Source organism: Athene noctua, chromosome 3 (assembly GCF_965140245.1).
Source record: "Athene noctua chromosome 3, bAthNoc1.hap1.1, whole genome shotgun sequence".
Taxonomy (NCBI): Eukaryota; Metazoa; Chordata; class Aves; order Strigiformes; family Strigidae; genus Athene; species Athene noctua.
Genome location: NC_134039.1, coordinates 57,053,557 through 57,070,844, shown reverse-complemented (window position 1 = coordinate 57,070,844; position 17,288 = coordinate 57,053,557). Strand labels below are relative to the sequence as shown.

The window sequence follows — 17,288 nt, the reverse complement described above, 5'->3', positions numbered from 1 at the left end:
CACAGCTATTATTATGGCTATAAGGTGGAGAAAAATCTCTGTATATATTTAAAGTATTTATGTGGGGTTTTTTCCAGTAAATCAACTTGGGGAGATTACGTATACACAGTTATCTTGATGAAATTTACCATTTTAGATGAGCTCTAGCCATCCTCACACAAAGACCTCTATTAAAAAGTCTTTTATAATTTTAATAACATATCATGCGGTTATTTAATGACATTTTGATATCCTAGCTGCTCATTGAATATTTACTCTCCATTGCTTTTCATAACTCATATTGCCAACAGCATGTTTTCTGTAAGTCAAACTGTTTCTGTATGCCACTTCAGAAGAAAATATAGACAAACTTCATAGTAGGAATTTTTAAAATATGTAGTTAAGTAGAATAGTATGTTAAACAGTTGTCTGTTTAAGGTAGAGGTAAAATCAAAATTATATTATTAGCAGTATTGCAACTACCTCATTTGTATCAGACTAAAACTGTTGAAATTTGTGATAAAAGCCAGAGAAGCTGTTAGTAGGCTGACAGATCTTTGCTGAATGTACAAGCTATTGTCACTGAAAATTTCTGAACAGTTCTTCTAGCTTTAGAAAAGCCTTACTTTGCCCAGTAACAGTTGTAATATCATTAGATGTTGTACCATTTTCTTTTAATTAAGAAGTATTTTCTCACTTATTCCCTTGAATTAATTCTTCTGGCTACTGCTGGCCTTCTTTACTTTTTTTTTTTTTTTTCTTACCTCAGCATTTGATAATTACTGTACATGATCTTGACTGACTGCCAGGCATCTGCAAATTAAACTTTAAGGTAATGAACTTTCCCAAATGCCTAGGGTCTGCTGCTCCAGATGATGTCCCATCGCAGTGCTCACTGATGGAGCCACTCAGGCTGAAGCTGCTCCTTGCAGAGCAGACGAAGCAGCAGCAGGATGGGATGTTCTCCCTGACATCCCTTAGTGTTCATACTTCTCTAAGTTCATAAATAGCCCTTATTTTTGACCTAAGAGATCAGGTACTTTTCTGAGCATTTGGAAGGAATATGAGGAATATAAATTGGATGCAAGGGGTAACTAGTATGTGGGTTTTTTCTCATGACTTTCCTTGAAGAAGAATATGAGTGTATCTAGAAATTGAAGCCTACTGATTTCTTCTGAGAGTAGAACTCCTTTCCTTTCCTTTTTTTTTTTTTTTTTTTTTTTTTATCCTGAATGGGTCTGAAATGTCACCTGTCCCAGCTTACATGCATATGAACCCTGGTGCAGTCATACTTCCAGATATTTGATGGAATTTGATCTGTCATTTTATCTTGTTTACTCAGCTTTGCAATACTAGCCACTCATCATTAAGGCCTGCTTTAGCTGTGTGTGGTGAAAGCAGAGCAGGGGTCTCCCCTCTATTGCACAGAGTGTCACAAGTCTCTGTGGCCAGAGTAGTGCCAGGATGTCTCTGCCCAGCTCTCCTGGAAGTACAGAGCACTGCAGAGGAGGGGCGACAGAACGGAGGGCACAGCTCCATCTTCCCGAGTACCAGCCCGGGGGGATGAATGGGGTCTGTGGAGGAGCCATGTAGTGAGGAGGCAAGGCCCTGGGAAGTGTGTGAGCTCTCAGAGCCGCTCTGTGACTCCTTCCTTTGTACCCATTGCCCTGTACTGCTGCATTTGTCAAAGCTTTAGAATGACACGCAATGGAACAAAACTGCAATCAACTCAATTTGTAATGTCCAGCATTTCTGCATAGTGTCCTAAGTTTTCAGTCAAAAAAGACAATGCACAAAATCAATATCAGTGTAGTAAGCTGAAAAATGTTACAAAGCCTGACATTCTTCTGACTCTGTGGCACTGACACAATATGCTGCTGAACAGGAATTCACACTGAAGGCTTTTATGTAGTTTTAAATAATTAATATGCATAGATTTGGGATATAGCTAATACTTTCTAAGTGAAGATAATAAATGTGTTTTAATAATTGTTTCCTGCCACTTCATTTACCAATCCTTAAAATATTGAAATGCAAATATATTACTGCTTTCTGTTTTTTAATATGGGGCTCTTTCATGAATGCTATTAGTTCGTTTTGTTCTTCTGTTGAATTACATGACTTTGTGACAATACTGTTTAGTCTAGGAATTTTGTGCATTACCCAGTGAAATATTAAAAAGCTTTTAACTATTAAATGATATTTATGTATATACAGCATGCAGAGCACAGCATACTGTGCACTAAGCAAATTTTTTCACCATTTTTATTACTAGAAATATAAAATAAATAATAGATTGGTTTGTAAATCTTTTTGTAGACCTATTTAAAATATTGATTCTGTTAATCATAATCAAGAAAGAATAATTTCTAAGAGTGTTACAGTTATTGAAGATAAAAGAGTAGTAGTGCTGGGTTATATTCTAGCCTCTATTTTAAAATATCTTTAGAAAACCAGAATAAAGTAGGAAGGAGTGAAGAATAAGTTAATTAGCTATAGTGTCCCTTTCAATAATATATCCTTGACGATTCCAGGAAAATGCATTGAAATAGAATTAAGGTCATAGAATACTTGTACCAAGCCTGTTACTGTGTTTAATTCAGTCAATGGCATTGACAGGTGATTTCTTAATGAATTGAATAAAAAATACACTACTTTATACTGAATTCCTTTAAATGTGCACTATTTTTATGAATACAAATCATGGTTCAATATTAACTAGTTTCTGTCTGCACATCTAACTAGAAGAATCTCATATGTGAAATATATTCAACTTTCAGTGACCATTTCCTTCCTTTACCTCTTTTGCAAGTTTAGGTTTAACATAAGCATGTAGACATGATCGAACAAACAAGAATGCAACCCAGATATTTAGTACATTACATTTTTTTCAATTCAACCAATAACCTGAGCTTTTATTACAGTACAATGACTGTGCTCACCTCTTCTGATATGAATATCCTAAATTGAAAAACCATGTTGGATTGGAGCAGTCCCAATTGTTATACTAATTTCAGACAGCTTTGTGCTAACATGCAAATTTTTTTCATTCTGAGAATCATCCATTGCATTTGAAATATATTTCTCTCTTTTACATCTTATTTTGTGACTATGTCTGTGCATATGTGTAATATATGTGCATCCCTTTTGAGTGTCTATTTTCACTGTTTACAACTTTGTTAAAATAAAATAATTGTCATTTATATATTTTCAGATTGATTATATTTTCTGTATAAATAACACTTCTGAATTTGGTAATTTTAATAAGGACCTTTACTGACTATACAGTAATTCTGTGAAAGAAAACACATATGGAATGTTTTATCTGTAGCTGGAGCTGCTATTTCAGCAATCAAACTAATGGAACGGTAATGGAACACTTACTAACAAAACTAATGGGATGCGTTCTTTTCTTTGTCACTAGATCTGTATGGCTCCATTAGGTCTGATTTGTTCAGTTAACGAGAGGAAAGAATGATGAAGAGGCTCGCATTTTGCTACGTAGCTGAAAGAAATTATTTATTTTTTTTATATTCATGAGCTAGTTAGCATCTTGTTATGCTAACCTTCAGTGAGCTGATACAAGTTAAAGAACATCTGTTGTGATATGGTTTTAGTTACAAAATAACCTATTGATTCTCATTGTTGTGTTATTCTTACATTCATAAAAGAAGGAGGTCAAGAATATTTGTTTCTTCTGCCATTGTTCATTATCCCAGATACTTCTACTAGAGGAAGTGGTTTCTCTGAGATTTTACCGTAATCCAAAGGATTTTATTTTTATTGAACCTTTTTCCTGCTAGTGCACTTCATAGTAGTTGTTTCAAAGTTCAACCATGTACAGAAAATGAAATGTAATAGCAATCATGTTTACTTTCTATTAAAGTATGGATTTTTTGAAAAGACTAATTTACTGAGAGAATTCTCTGTTAGACCATTTTACACCTACAATGTAATATCGAAACCCAGTGCAACAACCTTTCTTAAAGACAAGAAATCTAACTTGACATAGACAGCTGTCCCACACTACATTTTTTTGTTAATATTATAGCTGAAACACTGCAGAGTTGCCTAAGTGTTTCTATCCTGAGATTTTCTTTGAGCTTTTAGTGGATAAAATATTTTAGAACTTTTTTCTCTCCTTTCTCATTAGTCTGGTCCTTTTACACAGTTTTTAACCTCCATGTAAATTTGGTATTCCCAATCTTCCAGAACTTCAGTATGGTCAAACTACAGCTAAATGGCTAATAGAACACAGGTAGAAGACCTATGAATGAATAGATTTGGAAAAATTCATTAAAGCTGTATGTCTAGTCAAATGGTGCCACAGAATGGTACAGAACTACTCCCTCCACCCTCCATCTCCAACGACTTTGTGTTATGAAACAGAAAATCTGAGAAGGAAATTTTGAATACAGCTGACTTTTTATAGTGCTGAGCATGTGAAAGGCTGTATATATAGCTTCTTTACTAACCTGCGTATGAATAAAAAACCCCCAATGAAAATATATTAATTCAGAGAGTATAAAGCATAATTTGAAACACTGTGATTGTTCGTATTGTCCTATCTCTTTTTGGTTTGAAAGAATTTTAATTTTTTGTATTTACTCATTTGTCATTGGCCATGGCATTTGGAAGGCCTGTGGAATATTGTTAGAATATAGCTCAGCTTAAGAGACTAAAGCAAAGGTGACTCTTCAAAACCAGAGGCTGATACATGCCTTTAAAACTGTGATTTTCTGGCTGTTGATGATATGTCTCAAGTACACAGATTATAATCCGTGGTACTTGTAATTTGGTTCTGTTTCTAGTTTGTTGGGTAGCAATTATTGTTGTCTTCTAGTGGTATTTTAGAGGATTTGCACAATTTACATTTATTAATGAGACCAGGACACAAAATGCAAATGAATATTGAGATTTTTCTAGGGTTTAATGTGATGAAACAAGATCCCTTTTCAGATAGTATTTTACATATTTTTTCCACAGCAGTATATTTGTATTCAAGTACTTATTGAAGTACACCTTCAAAGAGGATTGTTCTGTTAATCCAATGTTAAGAATTACTGCTGTGCTTTATTATTAACTCCCTATTACCTTTGTTTATTATTATCTTCTGTGAGTGATCTAGATAATCCCAGATTTCTGTTATTTTACACTTTGTAATATGAACATTACAGGACCTTCTGTCACAAAGATGTAAGTGTTTCATGTGTATTTCATGTTTTTATTGAAATAATTAAGTTAAATTTCAGTCGCAATCCCCCCAGGTCAAAATACATTGTAAGGAAATAATAAAATAGTCTATTTAATTTTATTTTTTTCTGATTTTGAATGGGGTTTTTTTTGAAGCAGAAGAAAGAGTGAAACCAAATGTGTTTATTAAGATTTCAACAGAATCACCATTTTTGTTTGGGAAAAATATGAAAAGAAATATCAAGTGAGGGAAAGAAAGATATTTTTTCTCTATTTCACACCATTTAATGAGAGTTTATGTAGTTTCAGTTAGATAACTAGCTGTAACATAATGTTACAGTCAGAACTTTGTTGTGAGCAAAAAAGCAAACTTACCTGATATGAGAAGCTACTAATTCACAGCTGCATTAAAATCATAGAATCATAGAATGGTTTGGGTGGGAAGGGACCTTAAAGATCATCTAGTTCCAACCCCCCTGCCATGGTCAGGGACACTTTCCACTAGACCAGGTTGCTCAAAGCCCCGTCCAACCTGGCCTTGAACACTGCCAGGGAGGGGGCAACCACAACCTCTCTGGGCAACCTGTTCCAGTGTCTCACCACCCTCACAGTGAAGAATTTCTTCTTATATCTAATCTAAATCTACCCTCTTTCAGTTTAAATCATAACTATTTAGAGTATTTTACTTAGACTGTTAATATAGTTAGTCCAGTTACAATTATATTACCATTTACACTCCAAATTATCAAATTAATGCATAATAAGTCTCATTAAAACACAACTTAATAATATCACACAAACACTTTCAAGTATCTACCCTTTTCTCAGTATTTATGCTGTCCCTTTAGGTGCTAAAGTTGGCAGCACCCATTCTCCTCAGAAAGAAAGGAAAAAGTGGTTTACTGAGTTGTTGGCATCCTGAATTCCAGGAAGACTCTGACGCTGATGGTTTCTTCTTCCTCACCTCTCAGTTACACTTGGGGCTAATTTAGCATATTTTCTCACATGTTTTTTTGCCTTGCTCTTTCTTTATTGATTGACAAGATCTCTTTTTATGTGTATATATAATGTATTTTATTTTACATATGCTAGTACATTCCTTGTTCTTCTCCACATTTTTTCCCTCTTTGCTAGCCTTAAAACCTTTTTGTCCAGCTCTCCAATCAGTTGTTTTTTAATGACCACCACTAGCTTCTTTATAAAACTGTCTTTATTATCCCATGCTTATAGTCCTGTAAATCACATTATTATGTAAAAACCATAAGTCTTTCATTCTACAGAGAATTATTACTTGTCACTGTATATGTAAAAACTTTGACTGTACAACAAGATTATTCAAATATAAACAAATATAAGTGATACAAACAAAACTGTAACAATTTAGGCAATAGTCACCTGATCATTAGAAAAATTGTTGCAGCTAAACAAGCTAAATCAAAACTCCAGACAGGCAAGGAAAGTTCAGACAAAGCCTGAGAAATCTTAAGGCCTTGCAGAGCTGTTACAAGGTCTACAGCAAGGTTACTAGCAGTGGCATTAGTGGTTTACAGGGCTACAATAACAGCTGAACTAATTTCTTGCATTGTCTTTCATCTCTGTCTTATTACTTCTAATTAGCAAACTGACTAGTTAGGAAGTCTAACTAGAAAAAGTTGTAAAGGCCTGTATTTTTTGGTTCTGCATTGCTGTTTCTCAGGTTATATTTAGTAATGCTGTCCTTTCTTGTTTTAATGTTACAGAATTTGAAATCTTGCCTGTTTAAGCTAGAGCAAAATAGTCAAAGAATATTTCATTGTCATTGACATTATAGTCAAAGAATAGTTCATTGAAAAAGACACAAAGAGAAATCTGTCAGGAACACTCCTAATATAAAGTGAACTCATAACTAGGAGCAGCAGTACTTGAATTTAGCAGGTTGGGTAAACTTTACATGTCCTATGAAAGTTGAGAATATCTGTGTTAGGGTCACATCCTCATCTGGACTTTTCCCTTTCTTGAAATCCAAGCAGAAGACCTGGATTTCCATAGAAATTTTGGTGTGCACCACTGCATGCTACATCTATACAGAATCCTTGCACAGCTGCTTTTCCCATTGTGATTTGAGATTAAAAAAGCCATCATGCTAAGAGACAGTGAAGGTGTCAAATGGCAAAAAAACAAGAAGAGGTAGAAGGTGCAGTCTGTAAATCAATGAGTATTTTGGAACTGGGGAAGTGATAGTAATATAAGTCTCTAAACTAATAAGGGTGCATTTATCCCAACCTGTTAGGACAGAATGAGCAAGATAGTTTTAAATACCACTGCAGATAGCACTATCAGGCTTAGGCTTATCTTTCCCTAATGCAGTGCCAGAACTAATCAGTCTCCATATAACTAACATACTAACAACGAGCAGACTCCTAGGAAGTATGCTTTTATCACAGTAACAGTGTTGAAACAGTATTATTCATTCAAAACTTATTTCCCAGATAAAATTGTTATGTTAACAGAATGACTTCTCAGTTGTTCAATTAAATATTCAAAGATTTTAAAAAAACTAAAATTAATGCCTAAACAGCTCAGTTTAGGGAGAATAATATGGATTCAATTCAACATAGCGTCTGTTGTTGCCACAGCAAGAATAATAAATAGATCATAATGTAGAAATAATAATCAACTATTTAGATTGCTGGCATCTCTTACTCATGTCTGTAAATGAAATATGTTCCTCAAAGAATTTCTGTCTGTAAAGTACTGATTTTTCTTATAGTTAAGACAGTGTTTCAAGGGGGAAACTGATTTTCTTAAGTAATGGAAGTAAATAATGTCTTTAAGGGAACTGATTAATCTCTTTTTTAATAGATTATTTCAGTATTTCACTGTTGCAACAGAAAGTGTAGCCTCTCAGTTCACCCTCTGTCCATATTTAACCTTGATGAGGGTAAACCCATTAACAAGGGCAGGTTATTCTCTGCAAACAATTCTGTTCTTCCTCAGTGAAATTCATGGCTGCTGTGGTAACTACATAATAATAGGCAATGGACAAAAGTTATTAAGGTTGTTTGCAGAAGTCAAACATCAAGGTGCTTTTAAAGGGAGCCTTTAAGTTATTATAAAAGAAGCCCTACGCATCAGTGTCTTCTGTTATTTAGTAAAGACTTCTATCACCCAACAACACCCGTTTTTCCTTTTTAACAAAAGTCATGTTGTCCTGTAAATCAGGTTTATAGGAAGGATATTTCTTTATTAGTTGCAAGTCAGATGATGGTCAGTAGAAGTAATCCACTGGGCAAAATTATTCCCAGCCTCAACTTCAAACAAGTTTTGATTAATTTATTATGTTCTCAGTGTATATGCAGTGGTAGGGTTTGCTGTGGTTTTATATTTTGGCACCACCCTGTAATACATGTACTATCATGCTGTATTCTCAGGGAACAAATTCCCATGGTACTATTACATTTACAGACCACTTTATGGGATAATTAAGATAAAGGATATTGTGAATTCCATAAATATCCCACAAACTACACAGATGTCAAGACTTTAAAAAATGTAGCTAAAGCCTACGAAAAGGCTGCAGTAGATTTGGGAAACAAGTGATTCCTGCAAGGAATCAAGCAAATGAAATATAATGTTAGACTGCAATTTTGGTGATCTACTTCAGATTCTTTTAGATATCGTGGGTTATTAAGTAACTAAATTATATTCAAGTAATTCAGCACCTGCTTCATCAAGCTACAGAATATGGAATTAGATATAGACCACTTCAGCTTCACTGATTTAATTATGTAGTAGAGACAGACTGGTGAATATACATTAATCCTATGAAATTAAATCAAGAAAATTAGCTGAAGATATTCCTAGGGGCCTATTTGGTGTCTATTTGCATAAAATGCTGAATTACCTGCTTACTGATATCACTTTTTCTTGTGATGAGAAATAGAATGGAACTGAAGAACTGAGTTTACATAAAATTTTAAGCAGAAATGTACACATTCAAACAAGAAATCCATTTAACTCTGGCTCTGACAACAGCTAATACCAGATCATTAGAGCATAAGAACAGAATGGGTATATAACTTTTCCACTGGTATTTTCTAATATGAAGTGTAGAGGCTACATTGTTATTTTCTTTATGATCAATTATGTGTGATGGACCTTGCTTCTATTATTATTTTCTGAATCAGTTTGTTACTCTTTTCTGGTCTCTTCAGTATCCTGTACAATGTATGCAAGTATGATGTATCGTGTACACTCTGAAGAAGTATATCCCTTTTGTTGGCTTTAAAAATTCTTCAAGATAGTCATCTGATGTTTCCTCATAGAAATGATGACAAAATAGGCAAATAAAGCCTATGAATTCTTTATCCATGCCATTCATGATTTTACAGAATGCTGTCCCTGTTATCTCTTTAGGAGTCTGAGTTATTTCATCCTTTCATATATAGAGACATTCCAGTATTTATAAACATGGTTTTATCCTGTTTGTAACTTTTCTATTGCACTGGATACTTGATAGCTGGTGGGAAGCTTATTACATGCTATTGTCTCCAGAAGTCTAAACAAATAATATAAGACACAGAAGCCTATACCCCAGGCTTTTCAAATTAAGTGAGACTAACTCTATACCAAATTAATTAATTTCAATATTAAGTATGGACATTGAAGGCCTGTCTTATTATCTCAGTCTGAAGATGTGACTTCTGTTCTGCTATTCTTAGTCTAGCCATTTCATATCATACTTGAAAAGAGCGTTGTTTGTAATTCTTTTGCAATTCAGTTTTCTAAACTAACCCACGTATACATGATTCTTTTATAAGCTGTGTTGGTTTAGGCCCTGGCGGGACCGGAGACCACGTTGCTGTTGTCCCTGCCCCACCCTCAGACACAAGTAGGGCACAAACCCCGGGGTTGAAATAAGGAGAAATTTAATGCAACAGTGTAATAAACAATCTGAACAACAACAATACCAATAATAACAACAATAAGCAGTAATAACAGTAAACAAGACAAAAGATATACAGAGAAATACTGCAGTGAACACAGCCAGCCCATGCACGTGCTTCCCGTGACCAAAGCCACAAAGGAAAACCTCCCACGCTGCCACCTGACCTGACATCAGCATGGTATGAATAACCCAGCTGGAGATCCCTTCCCACTGCTGGGGAGAAACTTAACCCTATCCCAGCTGAACCAGGACATAATCCTCCCCTTTATTCTATACCATCTGCATCATGTCCAGCTGCCATTTAGCAGTTAACAATAACAAAACAACAATTAACAAAGGCACAGCATAATTCACAGTATGTTCTCACCCAGAATCAAGTCCACCTGTCACCTCTCCATTCTCCTGCGTCACCCACCAGGTGTTCCCAGGTCCTTGGGCAAAAGCAATCCCGTGGATGGGTTTGCCTTTACCTTTGCCTGGCACAGGACTAAACCAGACCATTTTTCCCAATATATTCCTCATGCGCACCACAGGGACTTTATCCCTGTCTACAGCATGTGGAGGTTTCAACTGAGCTGGGCCAGCTCAACTGGCAGACCCTCTTGTGTTGACTAGCCAGGTGGCCTTTGCCAGATGCACGTCCCTGTCTTTGAAGATCCCACCTCCCAATGCTTTCAATGTGGTTTTTAACAGTCCATTGTAGCGCTCGATCTCCCCAGAGGCTGGTGCATGGAAGGGGATGTGGTAGACCCACTCGATGCCGTGTTCTTCTGCCCAGGCATTTATGAGGTTGTTTCAGAAGTGGGTCCCACTGTCTGACTCAATTCTCTCTGGCGTGCCGTGTTGCCACAGGACTTGGGTTTCAAGGCCCAGGATGGTGTTCCGGGCGGTGGCGTGGGGTGCTGGATAAGTTTCCAGCCATCCAGTGGTTACTTCCACCATTGTGAGCACGTGGCACTTGCTTCAGCAGGTCTGTGGCAGTGTGATGTAGTCGATCTGCCAGGCTTCTCCATATCTGTATTTCAGCCATCGCTCTCCATTTCACTGGGGCTTCACCCGCTTGGCATGTTTGATTACAGCACATATCTCACATCCGTGGATGATCTCTGCAATGGTGTCAATGGTGAGGTCCACCCCTCGATCTTGAGCCCACCTGTATGTTGCATCTCTACCTCATCAGGTCTCATGGGCCCACTGGGCTATAAACAGTTCACCTTTGCACTGCCAGTCCAAGTCCACCTGAGCCACTCTAATCTTAGCAGCTGCTGGTTGTGTCGATGTTCATCAGTGGCCCGACTCTTGGGTACATGGTCATCCACATGGCACACCTTCACAATGAGGTTTTCCACACGGGCTGCAATATCCTGCCACACTTCAGCAGCCCAGGCGGTTTAACCCTTACGTTGCCAGTTGCTCTGTTTCCATTGCTGCAACCATTTCCACAGGGTATTTGCCACAAGTCGGTGTAGAGATAGACCCTTGGGCACTTTAATCGCTCAGCAATATCCAAAGCAAGCTGGATGGCTTTCACCTCTGCGAACTGGCTCGATTCACCCTGTCCCTCAGCAGCTTCAGTGACCTGTCGTGTGGGACTCCACACAGCAGCCTTCCATGGTCGATGTTTTCCCACAGTGCGACAAGACCCATCATGAACAGGACATATCGCATCTCCTCATCCGGCAGCTCGTTATATGGTGGGGCCTCCTTAGCACGTGTCACCTCCTGTTCTGGTGACATCTGGAATCTTTGCTCTCTGGCCAGTTCATGATCACCTCTAGTATCCCTGAGCAGCTGGGGTTCCCTATTCGAGCCCGTTGTGTTATCAACACAACCCATTTACTCCACGTGGCATCTGTTGCATGATGCGTGGAGGAGGCCTTTCCTTTGAACATCCACCCCAGCACCGGCAGTCAGGGTGCCAGGAGGAGCTGTGTTTCAGTGCCGACCACTTCTGAGGCAGCCCGAACTCCTTCGTACGCTGCCAGTATCTCCTTCTCGGTGTATAATTAGCTCCAGAGCCTTTGTATCCCCGGCTCCAAAAGCCTAGAGGTCGGCCTTGGGTTTCCCCAGGTGCTCTCTGCCAGAGGCTCCCGGTAGGGCCATTCTCCCCGGCTGTGGTGTAGAGCATGTTCTTAACCTCCTGCCCTCCCTGGACTGGCCTGAGGGCTACTGTCTGGGCAATCTCCTGCTTAATTTGTTCAAAGGATTGTTGTTGCTCAGGGCCCCATTCAAAATCGTTCTTACGGGTTACGTGGTAGAGAGGGCTCACAATCAGGCTGTAGTTGGGATGTGCATCCTCCAGAACCCCACAGCGCCCAGGAAAGACTGAGTCTCCTTTTTAGAGGTTGATGGGGCCATGGCTGTTATCTTGTTTATCACCTCCACTGGGATGTGGCGACGCCCATCTTGCCATTTTATTCCTAGGAATTGAATTTCCCTTGCAGGCCCCTTAACTTTCTTTTGCTTAATGGCAAAGCCGGCCTTCAGGAGGATTTCAGTTATCTTCTTCCCTTTCTCAAAGACTTCCTCGGCTGTGTCCCCCCATACAATGATGTCATCAATGTACTGCAGGTGTTCTGGAGCCCCCCCTTTCTCCAGTGCAGTATGGACCAGTCCATGGCAAATGGTGGAGCTGTGGTTCCACCCCTGGGGCAATCGATTCCAGGTGTACTGGATGCCTCTCCAAGTGAATGCAAACTGTGGCCTGCACTCTGGCGCTATCGGAATGGAGAAGAACGCGTTAGCAATGTCAGTCGTGGTGTACCACTTGGCTGCCTTCGACTCCAGTTCATACTGGAGCTCTAGCATGTCCGGCACTGCAGCACTCATTGCTGGCGTAACTTCATTCAGGCCACGGCAGTCCACAGTTAGCCTCCATTCGCCATTAGGCTTTCTCACTGGCCATATAGGGCTGTTGAAGGGTGAGTGAGTTTTGCTGATCACCTTCTGGCTTTCTAGTTGACGGATCAGCTGATGGATGGGGACCAGGGAATCTTGGTTGGTGCGGTACTGCCGCCAGTGCACCGTCCTGGTAGCAATCGGCACTGGCTGCTCCTCAACCTTAAGCCGCCCCACCACTGAGGGATCCTCTGAGAGGCCGGGTAGGGTGGACAACTGTTCAACCTCCTCCAGGGCAGCTACACCAAAAGCCCACCGGTACCCTTTTGGGTCTCTGAAGTGCCCTCTCCTGAGACAGTCTATGCCCAGGATGCATGGGGCATCTGGGCCAGTCACAATGGGGTGCTTATGCCAGTCCTTCCCAGTCAGGCTCACTTCAGCTTCCAGTAGGGTCAGCTGTTGGGATCCCCCTGTCACTCCAGAGATGCAGATGGATTCAACCCCACTGTATCTCGATGGCATCAGGGTGCACTGTGCGCCAGTGTCCACCAAAGCCTTATACTCTTGTGGGTCTGACGTGCCAGGCCATCGGATCCACACTGTCCAGTAAATCCGATTATCCCTTTCCTCCACCTGGCTGGAGGCAGGGCGCCTCTAATCCTGCTCATCATCACTCACTTCCTGCAAGAATGATTCACTGGTCCCCTCAAGAGGGTCAGACATAACGTTGGCCATTCTATTCTGTCTGGGGGATTTCCGACTGGACACTGGAGCAGCACTTTTCTTGGAGGACGCCCCTTTTGTGATGGTCTTCCCTTTCAGCTGCTCTACTCGTGCAGCTAGGGCGGCAGTGGGCTGTCCATTCCAACTCCCCACGTTTTCTCCATGGTCGCGGAGGAAAAACCACAGGGTGCCTTGTGGTGTGTACCTTCTACTGCCTTTCTCTTGGGTGGGGAAACGTTTACTTCTAATGGCTGAGACATCGGCCCGTGCAGGTGGAATGTAGGACACATCCTCTTCCACTTTCTGGACCCTCTGAGACAGTTCCTCCACAGCTGAGACCCAGGAATGCTGAGATGAAGGGAGATTTCCCTCATATTGCCGGAGCTTGCCAACCACTCCATCCACTGTTAGAGTGTGGGTGTCTGTCCACCAGGACACTATTGCCAATGCTTTCGAGTGTGCTTCTGGTGCACTTTTCAGGAACTTTCACCACATCAGGTGTGTGCAAGGGGCCTGATCTGGGTCCATGGGTGACTGCTCATCATTCAGATCACCATAAACCATCTCAAACACAGCCAGTTCCCTGAGATTCTGGATGCCTTTCTCAATGTTGGTCCACTTGCTTAGCTGACATAGGATGTCATCCTTGTAGGGGTGCCTCTCCCTTACACTGAGCAGGAGTCGCTTCCAGAGGCTGAGGGTTTGAGTCTGTTTCCCTATTGCCCTATCAATGCCAGCATCCTTGGCCAAAGATCCCAGCTGCTTGGCCTCTCTCCCCTCCATCTCAAAAGCACTGGCTCCATTGTCTCAGCATCGGAGCAGCCAGGTGCAAATCTGCTTGCCTCCCAGGCGGCCGAAATCTCTCCGCATATCTCGCAGCTCAGTTGGGGATAGAGACCGGACGATCACCTCTGGCCCTTCCTCCTGTTCTGTGCTGGGTCTGGCTCATCCCCATCCCCCGCTTTATGAGCTGACATTCTGGTATATTTGGTTTTCTGTATCAGAGCGATTGAGACTGGCTCTGCCTGTCCCCCTGGCCCAGCTGCTGTACCAGTAAGTTCATTCTCGGATCCTGCAGGCCTTTCTCCCCCTTGAGTGCAGTGAGTGGTATTAAAGAGGACACAGTAGGCATGGGCAAGTCCCCAACACATTGCAGCAAGTTGTGTCTCCTGGGTTTTGCCAGATTGGTAACACACCCTTTCTAAGCACTCCATCAGCTTATCAGGGCTCTGAATTTACTCAGGAGTGAAATTCCAAAGCATTGGAGGTGACCACTGACCCAGGCATTTGCCCATCTTTTCCCACACCCCTTGCCACTCACCATTATCTCACCTTGGGGCAGGTTTACGGGTGCTGCTATTGTTAGAGAAGTGCCTCATGGCCAGAACAAGATCTGGCAGACACCCAGAAAACACAGTGCTGCAGTCACACTGGCCTGAAAGCTCCAAGGCTAATTGAAGCTCTCAAAAACTGAGAGGATCTCTTCCCCTGGCTCACCCATAGAGGGGTGAGACCCCTAACAAAAGCCCAGGCAGCAAACAGGTACCGGCCCACTCCCCCCGCAGTGATACAAGTGCATTATAAGCAGTCAGTAGCCAGTAGAGCAAAAAGAGACTCTTTACACATTTCCCACCACCACCAAACATCAGCACGGGGGTCATACACTGGATATAAGGATTAATCCAGCCCCACCACGCAAACAAGTGGGCCAGCATTGCAAACATTTTCTTATCAATCAATACAAGTACAAACAGAGAAAATTGCGCCCAACAGATTGCTCCAATACACTCTGGTCAGGGTCTGTCCCTTTTTTTTGAACGTTATTTTAACCCTCTTGTGCCCTACGTTGATGCACCAAAAAAGGCTGTGTTGGTTTAGGCCCTGGTGGGACCGGAGACCACGTTGCCGTTGTCCCTCCCCCACCCTCGGACACAAGTAGGGCACAAACCCCGGTGTTGAAACAAGGAGAAATTTAATACAACAGTGTAATAAGCAAGCAGAATAACAACAATAGCAATGATAACAACAATAAACAGTAATAACAATAAACAAGACAAAAGATATACAGAGAAATACCGCAATGGTTACTGACAGCTCGCTTGCGTGCTTCCCGCAACAAAAGCCACAAAGGAAAATGTTCCCACGCTGCTGCGCAGGACCTGACATCAGCATGGTATGAATAACCCAGCTGGAGATACCTTCCCCCTCTCTGCTGGGGAAACTTAACCCTATCCTAGCTGAACCAGGACAAAGCAATATCATAATCAATTTTATTTTGTTTCATTAAAGCAAAACATTAGTGTAGTAAATTTATTGAAATAAAACATTAATAAATAATGAGATTGTAAAACATGTTTAGAAAACATACTAATGAAGTGTAGGTAGTCCTAGAACTTAAAAAAATATTTGATCTATAAATATATTTCAAATAATTCTATCAGAAATGCATTTTCATCCTTGGGGAAATATTTAAGATTCAGCGTAATTTCCATTTTTGGTTGGAGATGAAATGGAATTTTGAAGGACAATGACAAATAGAAAGTACAGCATGTTTAGAAAAGCTGCTATCCTGATGTATGCTGCACATAGCTTAAATATGAGGCACAGGTTCTGTTTAACTTATTCAGAGTAGATACTTGAACCTTGTTCCACCGTATCCAGAATAATTACTAACCACAAAAGCTTTAGATGAATTACAGAATGACTCACCTGTTTTGACCAGCTCTTTTTCTTGAACCTGATAAAGCCTTCCTAGTTCATGCCTGAGACACTCCTCATGCATGCAAAGTTCTCTATTGTGTATTCCCTCATTGTTCTAATAAATCATCAAGTGTTTTGTATTTTCCATGATTTATTTTATTTGCAGTATTTATTAATCTCCCTGTTTTGGTTACAGGTCTCTCTTGGACTTCTACATGCTAGAGCTACTCATATCCTCTGGCCTCCACAACGCTGGCAGAAGTTACAGCCTATGCTACCTCCAGAGCGCAAACCACTCCAGAGAGAGCAAGAGTAATCTGAATATTCAGACAGAAAAATATTGAAGTAAAATTTAACCAGGAAGAGTTGCAATAGTTATAACATTACCCGTAAGAGCTTTACCAAGTGTGCTTTAACATCAGGTACCATATCAGCAAATACATGTGACATCTCCATGGTAAAATGCCACCTAAGTGTAAAGCTTTATTGGGTTTTTTTGTTGGTTGTGTTGGGTTTTGGTTTGGTTTTTTTTGGTTGTTGTTGTTAATCTCAAACAGTAGTGCATTTTGCATTATTTTGGTTTCAAATAATTGGTTGTAGAAGTTTTGAATGTTCAGTTTTTCTGGGAGCAGTAAAATGCTTGACTTACTACATCTGTACCTGTGCTCTGGATAAGAAATTATTAAAACCTTCAATAAAATACTTTAATATTTTACATTCAGCTTGTTTCTTTATTAACTGAACATAACCTTTATTATTAGCATTGACTGCATATAAAAAAACCCCACCAAAACACATAATATGCTTTGGATTATCCTATAATTTCTAATACTGAAGAATCAGTACTTCTGTAGCTGAAAAGTTAATCATATATTATGTACATTTTTTTCAAAAAGCTAATGAGATTTTTTTTATTTTAAAGTAGCTT

At 40.0% G+C, this 17,288-nt stretch overlaps 1 protein-coding gene across 2 annotated transcripts in view; it reads left to right on the top strand.

Moving 5' to 3' along the window:
• Window positions 1-17,075, top strand: part of IMMP2L (inner mitochondrial membrane peptidase subunit 2) — a 497,636-nt gene extending 480,561 nt beyond the window's left edge. For both annotated transcript variants that reach the window (XM_074901547.1, XM_074901548.1), the window contains one exon: window positions 16,557-17,075. In XM_074901547.1, the coding sequence (XP_074757648.1) occupies window positions 16,557-16,676 (120 nt within the window). In that variant the 3' untranslated portion in view covers window positions 16,677-17,075. The remainder of the gene's footprint in view (window positions 1-16,556) is intronic.
• Window positions 17,076-17,288: the final 213 nt, after the last annotated feature.